General features: G+C 48.7%; 1 protein-coding gene across 2 annotated transcripts in view; it reads right to left on the bottom strand.

The window, feature by feature from the left end:
* The window catches only part of Kcnab1 (potassium voltage-gated channel subfamily A regulatory beta subunit 1), a 312,155-nt gene that overhangs the window by 16,225 nt on the left and 270,129 nt on the right, over window positions 1-25,801 (bottom strand). For both annotated transcript variants that reach the window (XM_076867430.1, XM_076867429.2), the window contains 3 exons: window positions 7,042-7,127; window positions 6,360-6,480; window positions 4,466-4,560 (listed from right to left, as the gene is read on the bottom strand). In XM_076867430.1, the coding sequence (XP_076723545.1) occupies window positions 4,466-4,560; window positions 6,360-6,480; window positions 7,042-7,127 (302 nt within the window). The remainder of the gene's footprint in view (window positions 1-4,465; window positions 4,561-6,359; window positions 6,481-7,041; window positions 7,128-25,801) is intronic.

The raw sequence follows: 25,801 nt of genomic DNA, 5'->3' as shown, positions 1-25,801 counted from the left end.
AGTAAGAAAATGTTGGCAGAAGGAGATGAGGCTTAATTGAAATGTTGACTAAACATGAGAGTGGACCGCTCTTCTGAGGGAAGGCTGGTGGGGCTGTGGCTATGTGGAGAGTCAGCCCAGCTTGCTGTTGTGGGCATTAACTGGGGGATTTAGATGAAGTCTCCTCCAGCCCTGTTTGGACACTTGTCCCCTTTCAGGCTGGCCTTCCTAAACCGAAGGAGCGAAGGCGGGGAGGGCTTCTTCATCTGCAGCTTCAGTCCTGACCTCGAGCTGCCCAGAGCAGGGGCTTGGCCAGTGTGGCAGTGAAACCAGAGAAGCCAGACTGCACAGGGAGAGCTGCCCCGGTCAGCCTTGCAGACGGAGCCAGATGCTGCTCCCCAGGGCTGGTGGCTTTGCCACAGTCCTGGGGACTCTACCATGCTTGTGTTCGTAGCTCCTTCCCGAGTCTGACTCTCTAGCAAGTTTCTGAGCTGCGGCTTGTGGTCAAGACTGCCCCTCCACCCCTGCATCTTCAGCACGCAGCACAGGGGCTGGGCCGTGTCAATGCTCAGTAAATATTTGTCAAAGATCCAATGAGACGGGCCTTCTCCACACGCTAGCTAATGGGCTAGTACAGGTCACATGGCTCTGAACTTCCCAAAGCTGCGTCTTTGCCCTCCCCAGCACTAGGGTCACCACCGCTGTGTGTCCCTTTCATAGGTAACGCTGCTGGGATGGGAAGAGTCTGTGATGCCCTCCCCAAGACCCCTCATGGCCCTGGTTCATCCTGATGGGGGCTCGGCAGGAGATGCAGAGCCGTGTCCAGACCTTGTCTGGATGATTTGGTATCCAAGATGATCGGCCAGTTCTAAGCATCCAAGTCTTGGACCCAAAGCAACAGAGTCTTTGCTGTTGAGGTTGAGATCTCCAGGTAGAATGTCAGAGTTAAAAACTCCTTCTGAGTGTGCAACACACTAGGTCTCCCCATGTGACCACCTGTCCCAAGGACCTTTCACCCCACCTCCATGCACCTGGGTTGCCGTTCCCTGTTTTCCTTTGACAGATGGGTGCATATTTTCAATTTCTTTCTTTTCCTAAAAAGCATTTGGCTAGCATCAGGGAAGAGCTGCCCATAAATTTCATTACACTGTTCGTTTCTATTTAAAATTTCTACCTCGACCACACATCCGGTCTCTGGATCCTACTTTGTGGACCTTCCATTTTGATTCACTGCATTCGTCTGACATTTACCGAGCTCCTGGCTCTGTGATGTGCCAGGTTCTGTATGAGTTCTTCAGTTTCCTTCTGGAAGTATCCTCAGATCATCATCCCGTAACAGGAGAAGTGTTTTGTGGTTAGCCCCTCCCTGCCTGATGATTCCATTACAGGCCATGTTGAAACTGTCACCTTCCGGAAAGTACCCCAGCAAAATGTGTACCACCTGAGCTGATCACAGCCCTTTGCCCTCCTGGCCCCTGTTGTTGGCCTCACAGGTTGGCATGTGACCTAACCCTGACTAGTCCTGTCTGGTGTACAGTTGGTAAAGACTTCTTATCTCTTGGTCCCATGCCCTTAAGGGTCAAATCTGCAGCCATCAGTTCTCATGCTCCAGGCTTCACGGACAAGATCTATGTGTAGTAGAAGAAGACGATCCTGTGTTCAGAGACACGGCGGAGCTGGAGAGTCATGTTCAAGTCCACAGGTAGAGTCTCCAAGGGGTCAGCCCTGCCCCGGCCTTCCCAAGGCGTCTCCCTGAACCAACAGAGCTCTGTGGATTTGGCTTGTTTGCCTTGAGTTCTGTCACTGGCAGCTGGAGATGCTAGGCAGTGTGTATGGTGACAAGGGCAAGGCCCCGGTGACGGCTGGTAACTTCACAAAGTTGGGGTGGCCACGCTATGGTTTTAGGAAGAGGAGGGTTTCAGAGGAGGATGGAGAGAAGGCAGAGAGTGCAGAGAGTACAGCGTGTTTGGAAGGAAACCTGGTAAGAGGTGAAGAGAATCCGCCCAAGCTGGGCAGGGAGAGTCAGGTGTGGGCTGCGGGACTCGAGCCCTGTTGGACGGGTGAGGCAGGAAAGGACGCCTCTGAGATAATGCCCTGGCTCCTGACTGGTGAGGACAGAGTCCATTAGGCATGACTACGCCCAGGCGACTTCCACGTGGAACTATCTAATGGACCAAAGTAGTAGTGTGTGCCACTCAGCCGGGCAGCCAGAGCTGTCCATGTGGTTCAGAGGTCACTGCAGGGTGAAGGGCCAGAGAGGCTGCCCAGAAACCCCTAAAAGCCATGTGGGTATTCCTTGTGTGGAGTTGATTTGTCTTTCAGCTGTAGTTAAGTGCTTACGACAGGCACAAAGCATTACCATCTTATTTCATGGGTGTGACGAGAGCCAACGTGAGATTCGAACCACTTACCTGTTCTGTTTTAGGGGACGTGAGAGTTGCCAACTTATTTTATCTGTGTGCCCAGTTTCCTCTCTTTGTTTTCCTATTGTGAGCATCCCAATTCATTCCTAAGGCTACCCTGATGTTTGCTTCTTTGTTACTAATTTTTACTTTTTGCTTTGGTAGCTCTACTCAGTGGCTTTCCAAAGTGGTTGATAATTCAGAGCCTTGAGGCCTTAGGGACCCTCTGCCTTTCACTCTCTGAGAGCTGTGAATGTTTACTGTCCAGGGCATCCCAGTGGATACCAAGTGAACTATAAAAGCCAACAATGGAAATCTTTCCCAAGTTACTTTGCCACCTCCAAACATTTTGTATGTCCATTTTTTTTTGTTTGTTTGGTTTGGTTTTCCATTTCCTTTTGTGGATGTATAGAAGCTTTTCCAACCGTTTGCAAGTTTTTTCCCAAGCAGTGATAGAAGCTAGGCAATCACACTCCTAATACAGCATAGTAGCTACTTCTTTCTATAGAAATCTGGATCAGAGACCTGGGTTCCCACATCAGCTTCATGGGTATGGTTTATGTCTTGGGTGGATACTGATGTCTCTGTGCTCTCATTTCTGCATCTGGAAAAGGTCTACCCTCATACATCATGAACCTGAGAGCAAGTGCCCAGCACACATGGAAGTGCTTTGAACTTTTCAGAAAGCCTGAGAAAGAAAACCTGCTCGGTCCCCAGCTTTTGAGGGTTCGACTGAGGATTTCTCACCTCCGTGATGGTGGGCTCATACAACTTTCTGTTCTTCAGTAAATTAGAGATCCCACGCTTTATTATAAAAGAGCCTTTGTGTTAGATGATTTTGTCACCTTGAAGGTAGGCTGGGCTGAGCTGTGCTGCTTGGTAGGTTAGGTGTATCCAATGCAGTTTTTTTGCCCTGGGACATTTTCAATGAGCAAGTTTATCAAGTCTGTGAGTCAAGCGACTTCTTACAGCAATTTGGCTTAGCTGCAACTGACTCAGAGCCACCTATGACCGATTTCTGTGCCATTGGTAAAGACCTCTGTGAATGGAAACACAGCCTGTGCCTGGCACATAGTAGGTGCTCCGTGAAATCGCACTTCTCGATGCTCCCTTCCTTCTTCCCCAAGGTGCTGTTGGCTTCTCTCGGTTCAGAACGTTAGTCGCTTTTCAGAAGCAGACTTTGTTCTCTGACAGTTCTGTTGTGCTAGTACAGACTGGGACCAGGGCCACGTCAGCATGTTAGGAGGTATTTATACTGTGCCACTTTAGAGGACAAACAAACTAAAGCTCAGCTGTCACAGGCAGAAAGGAAAGTGAAAGGCGCAGAGCCTACAGCAGCCCTCCCTGGTGGGGGTGGGGGTGGGGGTGGGGGTGGGAAGACCTCAGTGCTGTGGCTGTGCTGCTCCAGGTGCATGTGGGCCAAGTAGGGCGGCGGATTGCCCTGTTGCAGGACATGAGTGAGTGGAGGCAATCTTCTTCCCTGATCTTGAACACCCTTATGCCTCAGCGCAGAGGTTAAGCCACAAGTCTCAGTGGCCAGATTGCATCTGCACAGGTGCCAGTCCTAGAGCCCAGAGATAGGGGCTTAGCCGTAGTGGGCCCCCTGAGGCCCTCGCTCCTTACCCTGGCCCCCAACGCACAGAAACCTGAACCAACCTCAAACCACACTCAGCGACAACTCTGCCTCTCGTGGCTTAAGCCTCCATGGCTTAAATTTTGTTTTGTCAAGAAAAGGAGAATTAGATCCTCTTACATGGAAAGAGGATCTAAAATTTTGTCAGTTTTCAAACAAGGAATGAAAAGCCTTCTTTAGCATAAGTAACTGTAGGGCTTTGAGCCCTACAAGTCCAACCAGGTCGCTGGATGCTGCTCTCTCCCTGGGTCCCCAGAGGACAGCTTTCTGTACAGGCAGATTCTGAAGGGCTGACTGGAGCCTGGCAGCAGCAGAGGCCTCCGGAGGAGCTGCCAGAGGCCAGGACGGCCAAGGCCAGGGTGTCCCTGAGCTGGGAGGCCCTCCCTGCCGTGGGCCGTTCTCGTCACCCCTTTCCCTACCCCCAGACCCTTGCAGGAGGTGAGAGAAATACCTTCAGAGAAGCCCTGGAACTTTCAGGCACGCCGTTTCCATATTTCCCTGAGATGATTCCACAGGCAAGTGGGGACCACGTCATGGCACCAACCCCTGTGGAGGGAGCACATGGAAAGCTGCACATGCAGACTGGGGTCAAGGGAGGAGGTGGTGGGTTTGGGGGGAAACTGGCTGAATGCATCAGTTAATGCTGGCAATCATCTTTCCATCACAATTTAGGGAATAACAAATTGTTTCATGCTTTTATAAACCAACCAAATGTGCACTGTCAGTTCTTGGGAATGAGCCACCTAAGCAGGCCTAAAAATGTGGCTTTGCCATGTTCTTTTTTTTTTTTTTGGTGGTGCTGGGGACTGAACCCTGGGACTTGTGCATGTGAAGCAAGCACTGTACCATCTGAGCTATATCCCCAGCCCTTTGCCATGGTTCAAAATTCATGGACAGAGGGGTGGGCACTTCTACTTCCACTAACTTTGGTGCTTCCCTGGGCTATTCTGTGCCACTGTGTGGAAACACAGCGCCTAATGCGCGGTGAACACTCAGTAGGTGACAGCAGATGACAGCAATAACAACAGTTATCACTGCTGTTGAACTTTTATCCTTTTATTTTTAATACCCAGAATTTTCCTGCCATTTCTGAGGAAGAAAGTGAACTCTGGAAACTGTTTTGGTCTAGAAACCTGAAAATGTGACTTGTATGTGTTTCTTCTAACATCCACATTTCTTTTTATTGGACACATATTTTTCCCTCGCTCTGAAATTATTTCCACACAAACATGTAGTGCCTGGCTTATTAATTATCATCAAATTCCCTTCATCTAATTCAGTGCCAGGCATAAGAGATTTTTCTGAAATCACTTGTTTTTTTCAGTTGTCCACTCTGAGATGCATGCGTGGGCTGGAGTAAGCCCTGTGAAGGATGAGTTTATCTGTTAGTTCTTCCCCTCATTGTGGATGCATTTGTGTGTGTGTGTGTGTGTGTGTGTGTGTGTGTGTGTGGTGCTGGGGATTGAACCCAGGGCCTTGTGCATGCAAGGCAAACACACTACCAACTGAGCTAAATCCCCAGCCCCTGGATGCAGTTTTGAACACTTATGGAGTTCAGTTTGTATGCCAGCCACAATTTATGACTCCACATTGTGGGAGGCCAACCTTACATGTGACTGGGTCACACTCCCCGGCTGGGTGCTGAGGCGCTCAGTCGCAGAAATGTGGCAGAGCTTTCACCACCTTTCTTGGATGCGAGGGTCGGTGTCTCGTGCATGGATGTGTCTTACTACAGCCCCGTGGGTGGAGCTATGATCACCTGTTCCTTTGTAATATAACCCCTTGCCCTGTTTAGGATAGAATCTTCCATGGAAGTGCCTTGTGTGTGTCCCCTTCTCTTACTGTGCCCTTGGGTGTGGCCTACCCAGATGTCAATCAACCTGCTGACAGTGGACATCATGAAGATAGACTCAGCCCCCTGAAACCTGACCCCTTGCCTCATTTGAATAGCTTCTCCTCAATAAAAGGGGTCAGTGCGTGCTGTTGCTCTCTCTCTTTCTGCAGACCCTTAAGGTCAGAGGAGCCGTCACAGCAACCCCAAAGAAAAAGGTATTTGTGTCTCTTGTGTGGTTATTTTTCGCAGCCCAGTAAGCCTAGTATTATTGGAGTGACCCCTGAGCCTTTTAGACTCGAGAACAGAAACCCGGCACCACATGGCTTTCATCAGGGATCCCCTGTGGACTAGAAACAGGCACATTTGATTCTACCACAGTCTCTGGGATGAGCAGTTCTTTCCATCCCTATGTTAATTAGGGACACTCAGGAAATCATTTGACCGGGACTTTTCAGAATCCCTGATTACCCGATTGTTGAACACACCCAGTAGTTGCAATTTTGAAGATTACCTATTTTATGGTAGAGCTCTGGCAGCTGGACCTCCACCTTCTCTCTCTGGAAAAGATGGTACTCGGCTTGTTCACACACGGGCGGGATCATATTGAATTGCCTGGCTACAGAATAGGCTTCCTAGGGAGAAAGGAGATGCAGCCTGTGACGTTTCCCTCATGGAGGTCAAAGCAAGGAAGGAGTAGGGTGGCAAATTATAGGTGAGGTTCTGACCATCAGTTCATGAAGAGCAAGGCTGAAAGTGGGGAACTGCTATCCTCTGGGAAGGTTTGGATCAAGTAAGGTCCAGGGAAAATCAGTCCAACTGTGAATTATGGACTATTATAAAGAAAAGGTAATTTGACTAATTGCAGGTTCCTAAAGAAATAAAAATTAGATTAACATAAAACTGTAATCTGTAATTAACAGGATTGTCATTAATATAGTCTTTTTTTTAAATAAGAAAACTAGAATACTCTGTTCTCATATCATTAGCTGTCACTTTGCCCTCTTGTCACGAAAGAGCATGCTACAACATGATTCCAATAGAGCCCCCTAGCCATCTCATTAATGATGGAATCGATCCTACAATTCCACTGCCATATTTGACTGTGAGAAGTTTGCAAAAGACCCCAACTCCAGGCATGGCATCTGGAGAACAGTGAGGTGCTCCATGGCATTGAAAAGCGGAAATTAACCTACCATGATCTCCATGGCGCTCCACCTGGAGGTGCCCCAGTACATCGCCATGCCTTGGTTTATCACATGCGTCATGGCTCGGACGATTTCTAAGGAAGGCCAAACAGCATCCTGTGAGTTTCTCTACTTCTCAAAGTTACATTTCCCCCATCTCCAAAGCTTGGAAGTTTACTTGTTTGATCAATACAATTACTCTGGCATTGGTGCCAACATAATAATCTAACATGCAACCTTGGTGGTCTAGAGGGTGACAGTATTTTGGGGAAAACTGACATTTCATTTTTGGTTTCCAGCAACAACACTAAGTGGTATTAAAAGCTCCTCTTTTACTGGTGTTGCTTGCTGCTTCTTGATCTAATAGAAGAACTCTCGATGAATCTGTACCTAAACCTGAGTACCCTGCTCTGGTGTGCGAGAAGCTGGGGAGAGCCCTTGTTTTGACTTTGCAGGCGGCGGGTCCTTGAGGACAGCAGACCTGCCTTGTGTGTTGGATTTGCAGCGCTGGGCCCCACACCGAGTAGCTGTTTAATAGAGATGACTCAATAACAATGTGTTTAGCAGAAAGATAAACACATTAAATGCTGAACGGACAGCTGAAACCTCAGGGACTCCAAGCTCACAGGGCCTCGCCCTGTTCCTGACCACTTTAAGCACACTGTGCTAAGACACCCGTGTCACTGATGTCCCCAGGGCCTCTTTGCTCATCAGCTGTTTCAACTTGATGTCACATTTTCTAGCCAAGAAAACGCATCCCGTCCCCAGAGCACTTGGGGCTGAGCTGATCCTCTGGGCACCAGCCAGCCTTGATGCAGCCAGCACCAGGGAGCACCGAGAGACTCAGGTTCAACGGAGTGGGAAGCACACAGGGTTGGATTTGGTCCACAGCCAGGTCAGCCAAGCTCCCAGGGCGCTGGGACATGTGACATTTTCAGTTGGTCACAGGCCTTGGGCTTCTTTGGGTCCCAGGAATACCCACAGGTTAAAGTGTCCTTCAGAAGGACTGAACTCCTGTCTCAAAGCCATTATTCTTATTTTTATTTCTCAGGAGCAAACCCTGCTTGAACTGATAGGGGACAGGATTAGGAAGGAGAAGGCCAGGGTCAGGGTCTTTGCTTCTTGGTGGTTGGCTTCTGTCAGCAATTTTAAGTTGCCCTCGTTTCTCTGCTTGGAAGGTGGGAACGCTTTCATTCGCTGTTGTCTGTCCAACAGGGGTAGAACTTTAACTAGAAGCTGAACATTTCTCTTTCTTGGAGAAAGTCTCCCAAATATCAGATTTTACGTAGCAACTAAACTATAAAGTTTATTTTCCCTTATTGAACAAATATGAAAAAAAAAAGTTAAAAGAAACTGTTTTTTCTTCTCTTTTAGTATACAAATGAACACTGATCAACTTCTCTGGAGCCTGAAAACCCTGATTTGAACCTCTGCCCAGATTAGACCTCTCCACCATTGCGCCAGCGCCCCTTCTTCCTTCAGAGCTGGGAGTTCCTCCAATCAACAGGATTTATGAGGAGCCTGCTGTTCTGGGTGCTGGTGACGCTGTGGTTAGCCAAAAGTGTTGGAAAACCTCCAGAGAAGTTTACAGACAATAAACTGAACCAAGACTCTTCTGTCTGTCTCACTGTCAGGTGTCCTGGCCACATGGGGGGTCACCAAAGGCCTAGACCAGGGCTGGGAGGGTGGAGTGCAGCTGAGACTCTCGTTCAGCACACACATGCGAGAACTGAGTCTGCAGGACACCAGGCCAGTCGATACGAGGTTGTCAGACAGATTTAGAGGCCCTGGACACAGCCAGCTTAGAGCTGAGCAGGGAAGCCAGAGAAGTAGACAAACAATTAGAAAATGCAAAGTACTATGAAGGACATAAGAGGGCTGAGATGGGGAATGAAGGGGAGACCTGTTTAATACGGGCAAGTGTGACCTCACTGAGGAGTTGGGGGGCATAAAAAGGAGCCAGTCATGGAGAGCATGGAAGAGCATTTGGGGAAGATGGAAGAGCATGTAGAAGGACAGAGTGAATGCCAGCAGTTGGAAGGAATTCACTGGAAAGAAGCCACATAGCGGGAGCCCAGTAAGGAAGGACAGGCGTATGAGACAAAGTCTGAGAAGGCAAACTATGTTATTTGTATGTTACTCAAAGTTTAATGGCATGGTAGATTATTTTTTCAGGCAAAGGAATGGCACATCTTGTCACCCTAGTTCCCGTTTCAGAACACCACCTCTGCCTGTGCTGAGAACCTGCGTGAAGGGGAGGCCTGGAGGAGGCCAGGGAATCTTGGGAGAGGGCCTGCAGCGTTCCAGCAGGAGAGGAGGGTGGCTTGGAGTGGGACCTTGGCAGGAGAGACAGAGCCCGAGTGTGGGAACAAGAGGAATCAAGGCCGTCTCCCAGGCCATTTGCAGAGATGAGGGAGGAACTGGTTTGGGGAGGGAATCAAGGATTCTTTAGACACAAGAAAAACCAGAGACGCTCATGAGATACTAAGAGGAGCTTGAGGCGCTTGGACTCAGGAGACAGCAAACTGTGCGGGCTGGACGTGGGGCCTGTCACTTCCTGTCTGCTGATGAAGTCATGGCCGCGGATGAGCCTGCTCCAGGAGATGGGCAGGGAGAAGAGGAGGCTCTCTGAGCAGCCTCTGACAGAGGACCCTGCAAGGCCTGCTGGGCCGTCAGGAGTGGGAGCAGGGACATTGGATAACCAAGAACAGACGGAGCGCGGCCCAGCACGAACGTCGTGGACGCCCAAATCAGAAGGGCACAGGCCAGCACCCACTGGCTCTGGCCTCCACGGGGAGGGGACCACAAACCCTGAGAAGAGCCTTCTGGTGGTGTGGTGGGGCCGAGGTTGGAGGGACGGCAGAAGGTGGGCCGGGAGGTTTGCAGGTGAGAAGAACAGGGGGATAGGCACAGTGGACCGGAGGGTGTAGCAGTGAGGATGGCCCAGGTGACAGCCCCCTGTGGCCCTTAGCGTGAAGGGGATCCAGAAGAAGGCCACTGATGGGGTGAGGTGGAGGCGGCTGAGCCGGGCAGGAGGGAGGCTCTGTGAAGAAGGGGCTAGCAGGTCTGTAGGGCTCTTCTGGCAGACTCGAGCTACTGTGGTGATGTCCGTGCTCCATGCATGTGACCTACGAGGGTGTGAGGAGTGAGCACAGGTGGGGAGCTCCGTGGGACACCCCGGCCAGTGCTCCTTCTTCACTCACTGCCTGTTGGCCTCTGGGTCTGAAGAAGGGGCTTGGTGGGATGGGGACGGGATTCCTCCAGTTCTCGTCCTCCTGGCCCAGGGAGCAGGGGAGACTGGGAGAACCGAGAGGTTGCAGCTGGAGAGTCGCACTGCCCGAAATGAAGATTTTATTTCAATTCATGTTAAATGAGCTCATTATTATTATTTTTTTTAATGTCAGAGAAAAATGCCCCAAGTTGTTTAGCTGGTCAAAAGGAAACCGTGGGCAAGGTGAGCTCTTACAAGTCCTACCATGAAGGGACACTAGGGGGCAGAATTGTTGAAAGAAAAGAAATCAACCTGGTTCCCCAGAGTGACACTGTTTCTTGTGTATTGTGGAAATGCACTTTGAAAGTGTCCTAGGCAGAGTGTCAATGCTGAGCGGGAAAAGGACTTCAGTCCTTTGTATTCCCAGGCCTCTGTGAAGAGATACGGTAAGTGGTGGTTAAATCTGTTACCTAGGACCTGACCGGAGCCTGCCCAGACTCCCCATCAATCCAGAAGGCTCAGGGGTGCTGAGCCTTCCTGCACCCTACCAACACCTGCGTGGGTGGGGCTGGGCTTTAAAGCCACCCACATACGGTTCCACTGAAGTTCTGTTCTGTGGGGGTGCTGGTATGAGGCCCCAGACTCGATGTTTTGGAAACAGCCTGGGGTTTAGAATTGCTGTGCTTGTTATTCGGTGGCCTTCGTGGGTGGCCCCTGGGCCACAGGCGTCAGCAGCAATGGAATCGTCCCATATGCAAGTCCAGACCTAGAAGACCAAGAGTTCTGGGGGTGGCACCCTGCAGCCCCCTTTAACCAGCCCTGCAAGCAAATCTACTATACTGTAGAACTTGAGAGCTACTCCCTACTCCTCCCCAGGGAACCATGTCAGGGGCAGATTCTCCATGGTCCATCTCTGCTGTCCTCTAATCTGCTGCTTCATGCAGTAGTTTAATCTGTGCTCACTGTGGTTACTCCCCTGAGTACTTATCCAGCCACTATCTCACACACACACACACACACACACACACACACACACACACACACACACTTCAGTGTGAATCAACCTGGGAATGTGATAGAAACAGTAACTGAGGTCTTTGAATTTTTTTTTTTTTTAATTAGCTACCAAATCTCAAATATTTGAGGAAAACAGCCTAAACTACCAAAAGACTGCCAAATCCTCCTCAGCACGCTTCTCCTGGTTGAAAGTGTCCTCATCCGTTAGCCTGGTGCGGCCTCCCGGGCTCACAGCCCACCACGGCTTGCTCTCTGTCCCTGGATCCTAGCAGAGCAGACCCTCAGCAGCTCTGCAGGTGGCTCTTTTTTTGCTACTGAGGATGGAACCCAGGAGGGTGCTCTAAAACTGAGCTACATCCCCAGCCCTTTTAATTTTAATTTAATTTTCTTTTTTAAATTTTGAGTCTCACTAAGTTGCCCAGGCTAGCTTCCAACCTGCGATCCTCCTGCTTCAGCCTCCTGAGTTGCTGGGATCCCAGGTGTGCACTGGGATCCCCAGTCCCTGACTTGCAGTTCAGTTGCTCATCTGGGTGTCCCACTCCCATCTGGAGAGTGGGGATGATCTTGAGCCTGAGGAACTCTTTCAAAACTTGTCATGGGACAGCATGTGGAGATCACGGGAAGTCTGACTGTGGCACAACTGAGTAGCAACAGAATGTGGCCCTGGCTGTTTTCTCCCAAGGAGTACTTGGGATTCTGATGTTTTAGTGACATTCTTCTCTCAGTAATGCAGGCCATCTTTATTTAAAAATATGCTTTTTATGTCAAAGGAATTGATAGTACTATTTATTTTGAGTGGAAAAAATTTTTGATAGACATTTCAATTTCTTAATTGGAGCTCATGCAAAACCTGGAAGCTCACAAAAACTTGTTGTTTTGTTTTGATATGGCCCCTGGAACTTTGAAAGTTGCAAGGAAATAATTACAGGAATAACAGAACATAGGGGCTAATGATCCAATATGAAGAAATTGGTGTTTTGGTGAAATAAAATTTACTTAAATTAATATGGATGTAGAGACAAAGGGATAAAATCAAAATAAATCTTGGAGATAATACGGTGCAGTTTCTGCTTTCTGTAGATGTGGAAATAGTCTAGGAGGCAGTTACATTAAGCATAATTAAAAGCTGAAATATTACAATTGTAAATATTTTAAATATGCTTGCTTGGAAAATGCTGAGAACAAACAGAAAACAGTAACTGCTCTCTATTTTCCAAGGTTCCTGTAAATATGTTATCATGCTTTTATAAAGTAAGAAAAGAAGGATTACCAAGCAGCAAAGGCTTTAAAGTGCTTGAAATACTTATTAATGCTTTAAACACTAATATGTTATAGTTTTGACCTAATGGAGTTGCTGCAGGTGGAGGGAAATGTGGTTCTGTGTTGGTAGGGTCACATGGTTCAATTCTGACAGGTGCCAGGATCCTATCTTTGTCAGAGGCAAGGATCAAACTGGAACTGGGACACTGATATGATGCAGGGCTGCTGCATCAGAAGAGTAGTGAACACTAATGAAAAGTGAGTCTAGGGCTGGGATTGTGGCTCAGCGGTAGAGCACTTGCTTCGCACGGGCGGTACCCGGGTTCGATCCTGAGCACCACATAAAAATAAAGGCATTGTGTTGTGTCCATCTACACCTAAAACATAAATATTTAAAAAAAAAAGTGAGTCTAGCTGGCACAAGCCTGTAATCCCAGGAGGCTGAGGCAGGAGGATTGCAAGTTCAAAGCCAGCCTCAGCAATTTAGGGAGGCCCTAAGCAGCTTGTGAGATCCTGTCTCAAAAAAAAAAATACAAGGGCCGAGGTTGTGGCTTAGTGGTTAAGTGCTCTTGGGTTCAATCCCCAGTCCCCAAAAAAGTAGGTCTAGGCCTGGGCCCAACCTTTATTTACTTGAGCTGTCTGTTATTAGCCACCTTCAGTTGTAGCAGCAGAAGCAGTTGGTGTGGTGCTTTGTAATTGCCTCTCTGCAGCTTGGGGATTTCCTCTTGGCCCCTCTTGGGTGCTGAGGAGACCTCTGTGGGTGTTCAGCTTAGTGCCTGGAGATAGAAGACTGTTTTCCCCACAGGATCGGAAACTTGAACTCAAATGGAGGGAGTCATAACTTAGCATGAACCAGGAGCCAAAGTCCTTAATGGTTTGCTGACTGTCTCAGGAGGACCTGGCTCCATTCACTGTACAGAACACACACCAGGATTCAGGAGCAGATCGATATTGACGAGCAATATGTAATCTTCTTAATAACTGTTTAGGTGGCTAATATTTTAACCTCCATTTTATTTGACAAAGAACTTGACTCATGAAGACCAAGTCACTTAGACAAGGTCTCAGGAGGTGGCTTTGAAGATGACTGGTCATGCTGCAAGTCTTTTTGCATAGTGCAGTGTGGGAGAAGGTGAGTTGGGGACAGAAAAGTCTCAGGGCATTTGCCTCAGTGACTCCTCCTGTATTTGTGGGTGGCTGGTGTGTGGTAGTTCTATCCCTTCCTTTGCATTTAACATGCTGATGACTCAGTTCATGATGTGCCTGAGTCATTTGAGAAACACAAGCTATCTTTTTGGTTCCCTGAAAACCTCAAATCCAGTGGCTGAAAGAGACAGACAGAGGAAGCGAAATAAAGGGTTTTGGTCTGTGTCCTACTGACGAAGCGTGGAGAAGAGTGGTCTTCACAAAAGAGTTTTCAGAGATTAGGCTTTCTAGACTGGGGCTTCCCCCAAACAAGCCTGGATAAGAACAGACCAGATTCAAGAGACCAGATAAGAATTTGCGCTGCAAGCCAAGTCAGCAAAACCCTCCTCACCTGGAGAAATGCAACCTTGTTCAGAAATCTGAGCCAAGAATGGAGGCAGCTGGATGTCTCTGAGGACACTGCACTGTCCCCCACCCTCAGCCCTCCCTAGAAGACACAGGTCCTCACACTCTCCACTCTGACAGGAGCTTCTGATCTTGTCCACACGCAATTCCAGAGCTTTCCTCTGGAAGGTGGATTGTGTTGTTGAACTGGGACCCGTTCAGTCTCACTTTTACCCAAGGTCCCCAGGCCCTAAACAACAGCAGCTGTTGGTAAGCCCCCCAAGGTCACAGTGAGGTGCTGACCACCTCTACGCCCTCTGCACTCAAACAGCTTGGCTACTCATTGCCCAGCTGCCCCCTGGAAAGAGTCGATGGGCGGGGTGGAGAGGCAGGTTCTTAGGACTTCTGTTCCGTGTCTCAGGCTGACCACTACTTATTCTAAATGCTCAAGACCTGAAATATTTCATATTCAGATTAAAAAAAAAATTTCATCATATTTGAATTCACATAACAAGACCTCACCAAATTCCATAGACACCTTGGTTGCCCAGCCCGAAGGCAATTGAAGGTAGTGTACGCAAGGTCACCAGTGCACCTGCCCCGCCATGTGAGCTCAGGGCTAGTTTTCCATTCATGGTGTCCTGCCAGAGCTCAAAACATTTTGGATTTTGGAACTTTTCAGATTTTGGAGTTTTAGATTAAGGACATGTCACCCTGTGTTTCCTTCCCCCGCAGTGATCCTTCCCGCCAGCCCCGTCTGTCACCTTGTTTCACACCAAGTAAAACTCCAGGACTTAAAAATCCCATCGGAGCAACTGGACATAAGAGAAGTGCCCTGAAGTATGAGCTGGCCTTGCCGTGACCTGTCTGGGACGGACATGGGCTGCCTGGGGACTCTGCTCACGCTTGGCCCAGTGCCCTCTGCAGAGGGAGGCTCTGAGATGCTGCTGCTCTTACTGTTCTTGCTTCTTCCTCCAGAGGCAGCGACCATCCCCCAGACAGGAATGGCCAAGTGATCGGCCCAAGGCAAAGGCCTCCTTCTGTTCAATTCCCCTCGACCTTGGCTCCCCTAACCCTCTTATTACCCCAGCTGGTCTGTCCAGCTTCTCACCTAGACCATGGCTGCCTGCGGACACTCTCCAGGAAGGAGTGACTCAGAATGTGAGTCATAAAAGTAAACCTGTTCCCCCAACGCCATCTTGCCATGGACCACCACGACAGAGGAAAACCTGGTGACTCCCAGCTGTCCCTGTAATGGCTACATGTGCTTAACACCAAACGGGGGCTGGGGATGTGGCTCAAGCGGTAGCGTGCTCACCTGGCAAGCGTGCGGCCCGGGTTCGATCCTTAGCACCACAAACAAACAAAGATGTTGTGTCCGCCAATAACTAACTAACTAAATATTAAAATTCCCTCTCTCTCTCTCTCTTTAAAAAAAAAAACAAAAACACCAAATGGTAGCAACTGGGGAGACATTTACTGTCCTCGAGAAATGGGGTGGTATCCATGACTAGTACAGAGGACAATGTACTGTGGTCAAGTTCTATAGGACTCATGAGGAGTGGAATGAATTCCAGTCATTGAAAAAAAAAAAAAAAGAGTAAGTAAACTCATTGTTTTGTCTGGAACAAGGCAATGAATAAGTGAAGCTAAATAAGCAAAACTAAGTAAACTGAAATTCCAGGGTTGTACAATGTTCCTAGTTTCCTAATACTGGATGGTCCTGGCTTCCCACTGATTCTAGACCACTGCAGCATGTATTGTCAAAGTTTCATAAATACTAAGGTCTGTTTCTTTGTCTTTCCTTTTTTTTTTTTTTTTCTGGAAATGGAACCCAGGGGTGCTATACCACTGAGCTATATCCCCAGCCCTTTTTATTTATTAATTCTTTATTTTTGAGAAAGGGTCTGGCTAAGTTCCTGTGGCTGTCCTTGAACTTTCGATCCTCCTGCCTCAGCCTCCGGAGTCTCTGGGATGACAGGTGTGGCCTGGGCTGCTGGTGTCTGTTTCTAGAGCCTTCCAAATGTGGAGCATCCCTTCCTATCCAAATTGCTCCAGAACAGAAGGGGTTCAGATTTTGAGTTTTTGAATCTGGGGATTTGAACGTGGCCTCAAGAAGGTTTGGATTTAGGAGCATTTTGGAATTCAGATTTTGAGGTGAGGGTTGTTCAACGGGCAAGTCCCCCCTTCCACTTTGCTTATCTTCAGGACTGATCTCAGTCCTTGGCCCTTTACTCTTCTTGATAAGTTATATAATTAGCTTATCAAACTATTTGAAAAACTTAGATTTTGGTCGGAATAGATCATTTTAGCAGAATCCACACCTTTAGGACATTAACATTTTATTCCATCTCCTATAAATGACGTGTTCTTTATAGATACTGTGGGTTTACAAGGCCTTATAAAGTTTCATGTATCTCCCCACGTGGTCCTTGCACGTTTAAAGCATTTTGTTCCTACTTCCCTGGTGGGTTTCTTTTTTCCTGCCTGGACAGGTGTTTTGCTCTCTCCTCTTCTTCTCCTTCCTCTGGGGGGGGGGGGCCCTCCGTCCTTTCCCTAGGGCATCTCCCCTACCCCGGCTTCTCAGTCTCTTTCCCTCTCTGTCATCTACATAATAAAGTGGAAGGTTCGAGGTGAGTCCCACTTTCCTGAGAGGAGAGTGGGAAGGGACGGGAGCTCATGCTAGTGTGAATGCCCCCATCACACTGGTGTCTGCTGAGAAGGATTCTGAATCTTTTAGAAATCCAGGAGCGTGGTGAGGGAGCTGGCCTGGCTGGAAGGCTGTCTCAGCTGTGCTGGAGTCTGCTGCTGGGGTCCCGGCTAATACACTGGTGTGTGGTCAGCTAAGCCCCTCAAATTCTATCGTAGAACATAGCCAAGATGATGTCAATCTGGAAAATTCTCAAAGCAAGAGTTACCAATTGCTCATCACTGCCACGGACGATGATATTTCCTTGAACATCTGATTTTGAATAACCCGTTTTATTCCCCAATGAATGTACCTGATGAATAAACTACAGAATGCATGCAGGAATAAGGAAATTAACCTGCTATGTAGGTACATGTGAAAGAACAAGTTTATCCTAATTTTAGAATAACTAAATGAAACCCTTCTGGTATATCAGAAATAATTATGGCAGAGGGAAGTTCTGGCACGTGGAAACGAGACCTAATCAGCAACACACAGCGATGTGATAGAAGTTACAGATTCTCCTCATTCAACTGTGACATTTAACAGGTCTAGAGATGATAGCTTCAAGAATTATTCGATTTTCATTTTGATCTTGAGCTTTGGGTTGCAGTTTTTCTTACTGAGAAATGAGGCCATCTCTAACTACGTGGTGCATCAATTAGGGCTTTTATTTTTGGTGGAGGAAGTGATTGCAAACTCAGCTGGACGTCCTTAGAGCCACGAAAGAGGTGAGGTCCTAGAGGTGTAATCACACGTGCTTGAGGAATGGTTGTCCCAGCAAGTTGCTGGGGACAACTTGTTTTCCAAGCCTCTGCTCTGCTGTCCCTGGTTGTCTGCCCTGGGGCATCAGGGCAGCTGTGGGTGGTGGCTGAGACTGGGCTTCCTGGTACCAGTGGAGGCCAGCCCTTGGCCTCATCATTTCAAGCAAGACTCCTGGGACTTCACTGCTTGGGCCGCATGAGCCAATGACTTGGCCAGTGTTATTAGACATCTACCTTGTGCTTAAAGAAATCAAGGCTCAAAAGGATGAAAACTTAATGGCTCCGGGTTTTGAATTTCCCTCTAGTGCCAGCCCCAAGCACCGACCCTATGCTAAAACAAAATGAAGCGAAACATCTTTTCCATTTCTCTTCATCCACATTTGTATTTCATGCCCACTCTTGATAATGCTATTTGAAGCACATTGAGAGTTAACAATATTTCTATCAAGTGAAGGAACCAGCCTTTGGGCATGTCAAAAGCGAATGTATGAGGCACAACATTAGCTAAAGAATTGTTTTTCAAATGTTCATTGAGCTGCATAAGAAATAAATGTAGCCAAACCTGCCACTTCTACCTGGTATCCAATGTTTCTGTGCCTGTTACCAGTGGAACAGTTATTTTTATGCTTGGGAGCATCTGTCACTGCATTATAGCTGTCTGATTCCAGTGGTATATTTCTGATCTTTTAAATTGTGTGAATGCCATCCTCTTCGGTCAGATAGACAGATGTAAAATCTTGACATTTAGCTGCTGCTTCTATTATCCTGTCTGGAACTCTTTATTTATACAACTCTCTGTGTATTGGCTTCTTGGGACAGGCATTTAACTCTACTTAAAAAGCAACATTATCTTGTGGATGAAAGAATAAGGCAAGTGGGCTGGGGATGTGGCTCAAGCGGTAGCACGCTCGCCTAGCATGCGTGCGGCCTGGGTTCAATCCTCAGCACCACATACAAACAAAGATGTTGTGTCTGCCAAAAACTAAAGAATAAATATTAAAAATTCTCTCTCTCTCTCTCAATAAAAAAAAAAAAAAAGAATAAGGCAAGCAACTTGGCGGAGATGGATTAGCTTGAAGCATATTGACCTATTGAGGTTCTCTCCAGCAGTGCAGTCCAGCTCTCATGGGGAGCAATATGTCCTGCTCCCCTAATAGTGTGGGCCATCTGGCTGCCCTCCTGGGTTCTGCCTTGGGAGATGCCATCTTCATCCCAGTGAGGTCAAACCTCCAAATGAGGCCTCCCTCATTCCCTACAGCCCATCTGCAGGGCAAGCTGGAGGTTCATCCAGGCCTCCCTTGTCCCTCCCTTGTCTCATCTAACTTGTCCAGTGCCTGGCAATCAACCAAAAGGCAACTTTTAAAAACTTGACATAGTGAAGTAGGATGATTTCCTCAGCCTTCTGACAGTGAACTACTGGGTCAAGAGGAGCTACCAACCCGCACTGCTCTAAAGCCAGGCTTCTACTGCTCTGTGGGCAACAGTGAGACTGGCCCCACAGCATTGGGCAACTTTCCATGTAGAAATGACAGTAGGGGAGGCAGCTCTCTCCTGGGTCCCCCTGGGGTGTCCAGCGTACTTTTCCTGTCCTGGCTCACTGGTCTGCATGTTGGCCAGTACCCAGAGCGGGGGATCCCTTTCCCTGGGGCTTTCCTTCCCATTTCTGAGGGTATTTCCTGAACTCTCTCGGAGATGGTCACTCCCTGGTTTCTCCATTGCAGGGGGCTGGGGAGCTTCCTTGTGGTAAAGCAGTGCTTCTCCTACAAAATGCCCTGATGTGGCCACAGGAGCAAGCGGTGTTAGATGGCCTTGGCTTTATCATAAAAGCATATGCAAACTCTATTCTATACCATCAGAAAGCTCCAAAACATTAGCAATGTTTTTCTTTACATATATGATGGTTTCCTTAAATCTTCTCTCTCTCTGTATTTCTCTAGCTTCCCCCCTGTTTATTTGAGCTTTCTGTTGGAGGCCTTCTTTGAAAGTAGGTGATCCTGGTCTCTGATCATGTCGAAGAATAAGGCACTAAACTGTCTGTGGACAATGTCTGTCCACCAGTGAATTCACCGTGGGATCTTGCAGTGCCCACTGTGGGGTAAGTGTAGTGTTTCCCTTTGGGGGATTTTTGTCTATAACCATACCAGTATTTATTAGAACTTTTTCTGAAACAATGAATATTCTCCTAAAAACTATTCTCCGATTTTCTCCGAGGAAGGTGTGGCCTGGCTGCTGGTGACCTGCACTTGAGTGGAGAATCAAACTTCCCGATCTCATCCTCCTTCTCCCTCTTTGTAAAGTCTGCAGCTCCCCCAGCCCCGTGTCCAGCGTCCCGTCCCTCTGCTTAAGAGCCTCTGGGCTCCAGCTCTGTGCTGATTGCTCTGTTGCTCGCTTTGCAAAAGAGGACATGGATGGAGTGCTCCAGGGACGTGGAGTCCTTCTTCACTCTGCTCTTCCTGTCAGTCTCATACACAACCCTGTTTGAATCCAGGCTCACCCCCTCACACGGCACGACTGGTTCTAGCTGAGCCACTGTCACCTCACCCAGATGGCTCCCATGCTCATTCCTCACAGTCCATCTGCAGGGACAGCTGGAGGTCCATCTAGGCCTCCCTTGTCCCGGACAGCTCAGCCCCTGTCATCTCCCTCAAGTCAGTCCCTACACATGCCCCCCTCGTTGGTCTCCCTGAAGTTCCTCAGACATGACAGAGTCGTCCCCTCTCAGGGCCTCTGCACTGTTGTGGCCACAGGAACAGCCTCCCATGGCTCCCCTGGCTGCCCACTTGCTCCTTCAGCCTGTTTAGCCCTCACTTTCTCCAGCCACCTCATCCTCTGCACACCTGCCTCCTTTCACCTCCAACTTTCTCTAATGCCTGCCCCCTTCTAGCATCCAACATGGTTGAGCTTGTTACTGTTTTGCTGTTCTTTCCTGTCTCCTCCAGTGGATGGACTGTCCCATGGGGTGGGGAGCTTGTCTGTCTCTTCCCCTGGTACACTGCCTGCATCCCGTGGTGCACCATGGGCACTGGGTAAATGTCAGCCGAGTATGAATGAACGAGCAAGCCGGGTTGGGGCCTGGGCGTTGGGGCTCTGCCATGCTTCTTTCTGGGCCATCCTGAGGCTACTGGTCACATTTTAAGTGCATTCTGTAGGTTTATGAGAAAATGAAAGAGAACATTGGGATCCTAGTCAGCCTTCTCTCCCTTCCGACCACTTCCTGTACCCATTCCTTTCATCCACTGGCCTTTAAAAACAACAACTCATTTTCTTAGGTAAGTAAATTCAGAGCTGACTACGTTTGGATTTTAAAGATTTGAGTGTGAAAGCATCCTGTTTAATTCTCTTGGTTCTGTACGCCTGGCTTTAGTGGAAGCCATTACAACACAGCCCCCTTTTATCTCTAAAACAAGCCAGCAAGACTCAGCCTAGGGATGCATTGAGGAAGGAAGGGTGGGTTCTGTGGCTCCTATGTTTTCTGTGACTTTAGTGTGACAGTTACTCCCCAGGTGGAAGCTGTGTGTTCAGATCCCGAGAGGTTTTGTGGGTGTAGAAGTGGCAGCGGAGGAGGGAGGCCAGTATACTGTGTGCATGTTTTCCAGGTGGCCAACTGCTTCATTCCTGTTATAGTTTGGATGTGAGGTGTCCCCCAAAAGCTCACGTGAGACAGTGCAAGAAGGTTCAGAGGAGAAGTGATTGGGTTGTGAGAGTCTTAACCCGGTCAGTGAATTAATCCCCTGATAGGGATTAACTGATGGTAACTGAAGTGGTGGGGTGTGGCTGAGGAGGTGGGCACGGGGGTGTGGCTTTGGGGTATATATGTGTACCTGGCAAAAAGAGTCTCTTCTCTGCTTCCTGATCATGATGTGAGTTGCTTCCCTCTGCCACACTCTTCTGCCATGATTGATGTTCAGCCTCACCTCAAGCCCCAAGGAATGGAGCCAGTTGTTTATGGACTGAGACCTCTGAAACCGTGAGCGCCTAAGTAAACGTTTCCTTCTGTACAGTTGTTCTGGTGAGGTTCTTTAGTCACATTAGTGAAAAAGCTCACTTACACAATTCTGTAATTTGTGGAGACTTGAATCTTTTTTGAAATTTATTTTATTTTTTCATTGTTTTGTGGTGCTGGGGGTTGAACCTAGGGCCTTTGCATATAAGGCAAGCATTCTACCAGATGAGCTATATCCCAGCCCTGGGACTTGCATCTTGAGTGCATGGGTTTTCCTAAGCTTCCAGTGACTTGCACACAGTGGTTTGTCCTATAAGTGGACAAGTTTCTTTTCTGAACCTACTGGGAAGACTCAATTTTTTTGCATGTGTAACTCAAGTCAGTGGATTTGCAGTCAGGTGTTGGAGCGTCTGTAACCACCGTGGGGAAGGAGCAAGACTGCATCATCACCCTTGTGTTCCTGCGTCACCTGCTGGCCTTGCCTCCAGACTCAAATTCGTCTTCCTTTCCCGGTTGGGGACCTAAGTAGGCTTGAAGCCTGCAGCAGGAGGGAGAAGCCCAAGGCACAATTGGTTTCTCTTCTTTTCTACTTTCTACCTCTTTCCCATGCTCTTGGCTCTAGCCTCAACCCTCCAGGAGGTCTGGGAGCCCAGACAACCCCACCCAGGGAGCTCTTACAAGTATCCTTCACAGGTGCCCTTCTGATCACTTTTGCAGCTGACCTTCAAGGCAGGTGTGCCCATCTCTCCACTCCAGAGTATCCAGGTGGAGTCATCCCCAGGCCACCCACTGAAAAGTCAGTTGAAAGCTCCTACCTGAGTCAAGCAGGTGGCCCAGGGGCAGCCCCCTCCCGGTCTGATGGGGCTCACAGCAGTTTGTTTTAGATTTGCCCTTCTCAACTAGAGTCTCTTCTCTCCCTCAAACTCTATGTTCCTGAAGCCAGCAAGGGGCAGGGGTGAAGGGAAAGGTCCCCTTACGGAAGGCCAGCTCACCAGTGGGAAAGGGTCAGTAGAATTAGGAAATAAGCCCAGGGGTCCTCTGTGGATGCTGAAACAGCGGGATGGGGACCAGGCTGCTCACATGGTTTCAAAGAATCACACCCAAGGTTATTCATTAGTCACAGGGTCAGAGCAACACCATCACAGTGGAGGAAGCTGTCAGACCTCACCCTGACCCAGTGGTCAACCCTAACACGAACAGTGAAGGGACACAGTTATCCTGGGGCCTTGGACAGACACACGGAAGGGTACCCAGCATTGCCTGTGTGGGCTTCTTACACCAAACACCCAGGCTTAGTCTACACAAAAAAGCAACCAGGCAAATCCAGACCCAGATGGTCTCCAAAGCAACTGGCCTGACTTCAAAGGAAATGTCAGTGTCGTTCAAGAGGAAAAAGGTAGAAGAATCATTTCAAATTAAAAGAGATCAAATAGCCATGACAGTCGACGTGCTGTGGGATTGTTTTGTGTGCCTGCGTGTGGTGCTGGGGACCAAACACAGGGCCCCAGGCTTCCTAGGCAAGTGTCTACCACTGAGCTGCCCCCTAGCCCCGTCCCCATGGTGGGACTCTTCATCAAATCATGGCCCCCTCAACAGTGAACAAATAAATCCCAGAAAGGACATCATAGACAGTGGGGACAGTGATGGTGAGCAGCAGTTGTGCATCGAGTTAAGTTTCCTGAGTGTGATGACTGTCCCCTGCTCACAGAGAAGGGAGCCTTTTCCTCAGGAGAAATGTCACACTGAGCAAGAAAGGACAAAATAAAGGCCAAACACTGCACAAATTGGTAAGTACACCTCAAGGGTATTGGGGGTTGATTCTCTGAACTTTTTTTGCAGATTTTTTAACTTCTTAAAATAAAAAGTGGAGGAGGAAAGAGCCATGGACCAGATCTTGCCCGGTTCTTTTTGCAAGTATGCAAAGGCTTGTCACCTCCCTCTAGCACCTCCTGTCAGCGGCCAAGCTGTGGTTGTCACCTGTCGTTAGGCATCTGTGTTCCTACAAGTGCGAACACCGAATGGCAGCAACCGCAGCCTCAAATCATTTGTACTGGGCATTACAATTTCCACTTACGGGATCTTTTTAATCCTTACAACAGTGTTGGAATAGCCGGGGGACGGAAGTCAGCCCTTCCCATCTTACAAGTGCAGAACCGAGACACAGAGAGCCCCAGCAGCTCAGCCAAGGGCGCAGACCAGACACCAGCACTTCCGTCCTCAGACTGTGTTTTCACAACACATTAAACTCCCAGGAGGAGTTGAATAAAACCACTGCCTCTCTTATTACTTCTTTTTGTGCACAGAGAAGGAGCCTAGAAGGTATTGGGTTATGACCTTGGCTGGGCGTTCGAGGTTCGCAAGGACACAGGCGGCTCTGCTCACCCCAATGCGTCAGCCTGTGGAAGGGCCTGGAGCTGCAGGACTTCCAGCCTCGCCTGGGTGGCCCACGAGCTCCAGGTGGCAGCGCTATCTCCAGTCCCTGCCCCTGTCGCTGCAGATGGCCATAGCACAATAAGGAACTTCCAGAACCTTCCTGAGGCTGAGTAGATGGGTTCTCAGGATGTGGAACTGTCTCGTCAGCATCCCAGACACCTTCAGGGACGTGCCAACTCACGGAGCAGGTGCAGCCAGTCACAGAGCCCGAGCAGCTGTTTCCACCTGACAGCTGGGGAGCAGAAGGAGCTCTTCTCTTCCTCTTTTCTTAACCAAAAACGATTTAAGGAAAAAAGAAGAGAGAAGGTGCTTTGCAAATGTGAAGTCCAGGATGCATTGCAGGAGGTGTGAAGGCCCAGACGGACAGCCTGCCTGGTTTCTCCTTGAGGCTCTCAGGTTAGAGGCTGGATCTCTACCTCACCACTGAGCGAAGATGTGAGAAGAACAGGGGCGAAGCAGCTGAAGTGCATAGACTATCAGCACAGCCAGTCCTTCCCAGGATCCCCACCACCAGACTTCATGGAATAAGGCTGGGAATTCTCATTTCCAACAAAAGCACAAAGTAGAGCGCCATGCCACCAGAGTGTCTTCCGGAACAGTTGTCTTCAGAGCCGGTCTTCACAGGTTTTCTGCAGACTGGGCCGTCACCTTTTCAGGGTGCTCTAGAGGCAGTTTTTCTAAAGCTCAGCTCTCACTATGGAACCCAGATGGAAGAAATCATGTGTTACCCAGGGCTGCACACCAGGGCGGTCCACATTCAGCATTCTGGGGCCTCTGTGAACTCTGGAATGTTTTCATCAGGCCTAGAAGATTCTTCAGACCTGAGGCCGCATACCAGCAACTCTGAGCGGAGAATTCACTGTGTTACTTAAGATCACTCAGTTCTGCTCAAGAGGGTCAAAGAGATGAACCAGGGGGTGACAACACCAGGCAGAGAAGCAAGGGACTGGTGAGAAGGCGGAGAAGGCACAGGAAGGAGCAGGGATGATTGACCACCATGGAAAGTGCGGGGACAGGGGCACGGATGGGAAGACACAGTATCATAATACATTCACTCGCACTTTTGAAATAGAGTAAGTACGGGCTGGGGATACAGGGACAAGGCTCAGTTGGTAGAATGCTTGCCTTGAATGCACAAGGCCTTGGGTTTGATCCCCAGCACCACAAAAAAAAAAAAAAAAAAAAAAAAGAAAAAAAAAAAAAGAAATAGCAACTAAATCAGCCATCTCCTGGTGACCCCCATTCCTTGAAAATCCTTTGCAGAGGAAATGCATGTAGTCCTTAGCTGTGAGTTCCAGCTGATTGCCCTAGGAGTTTCCAAGACCAAGGGTTCTGTGACCTGGGCACCTGGTCTGCGCTCGCTTGCTCAAACCTCAAATCTGGTCCTCACGGCAGCACCACCGTGAAACCCACCGTGGCAGAGAGGTCAGGTCAGCACCGTGCGCCCTCAGGGCTGGGTACCTGGCTCCTTCCACACCCTTGGGGTTTATCCTAATTGTTTTAGCTGCCCCTATCTCTCCTCTGACTCCTCACGATGCATTTTAATTGATTCGATAAACGTGATTCATGCATCTTACTTTTTTTGGTGAGGGCTTTCTTGAAACCTCTAGGATTACTGGTGGATGTTCAGAGACTACATTGTATTGAGGCAGTTTCTTAGGTGAAAAATTTACAGGGCGACCCTTTGACTATGCAAACATCAACCAAAACAAAACTGATGGCTCTTACAATTTTGGGGGGGGCCGGCAGGGATTAATCCCAGGGGCACTTAACCATGGAGCCACATCCCCAGCCCTTTTTATTTTTTATTTTGAGATAGGGCCTTGCCAAGTTGCTGAGGCTGGCTTTGAACTTGCGATCCCCCTGTCTTGGCTGGGATTACAAGTGTGGGCCACCAGACCCAGCTTGATAGCTCTTCCTTT

Source organism: Callospermophilus lateralis, chromosome 10 (assembly GCF_048772815.1).
Source record: "Callospermophilus lateralis isolate mCalLat2 chromosome 10, mCalLat2.hap1, whole genome shotgun sequence".
Taxonomy (NCBI): domain Eukaryota; kingdom Metazoa; phylum Chordata; class Mammalia; order Rodentia; family Sciuridae; genus Callospermophilus; species Callospermophilus lateralis.
Note: the sequence above shows the minus strand (reverse complement) of the source record. Positions and strands in the feature narration are given on the sequence as shown.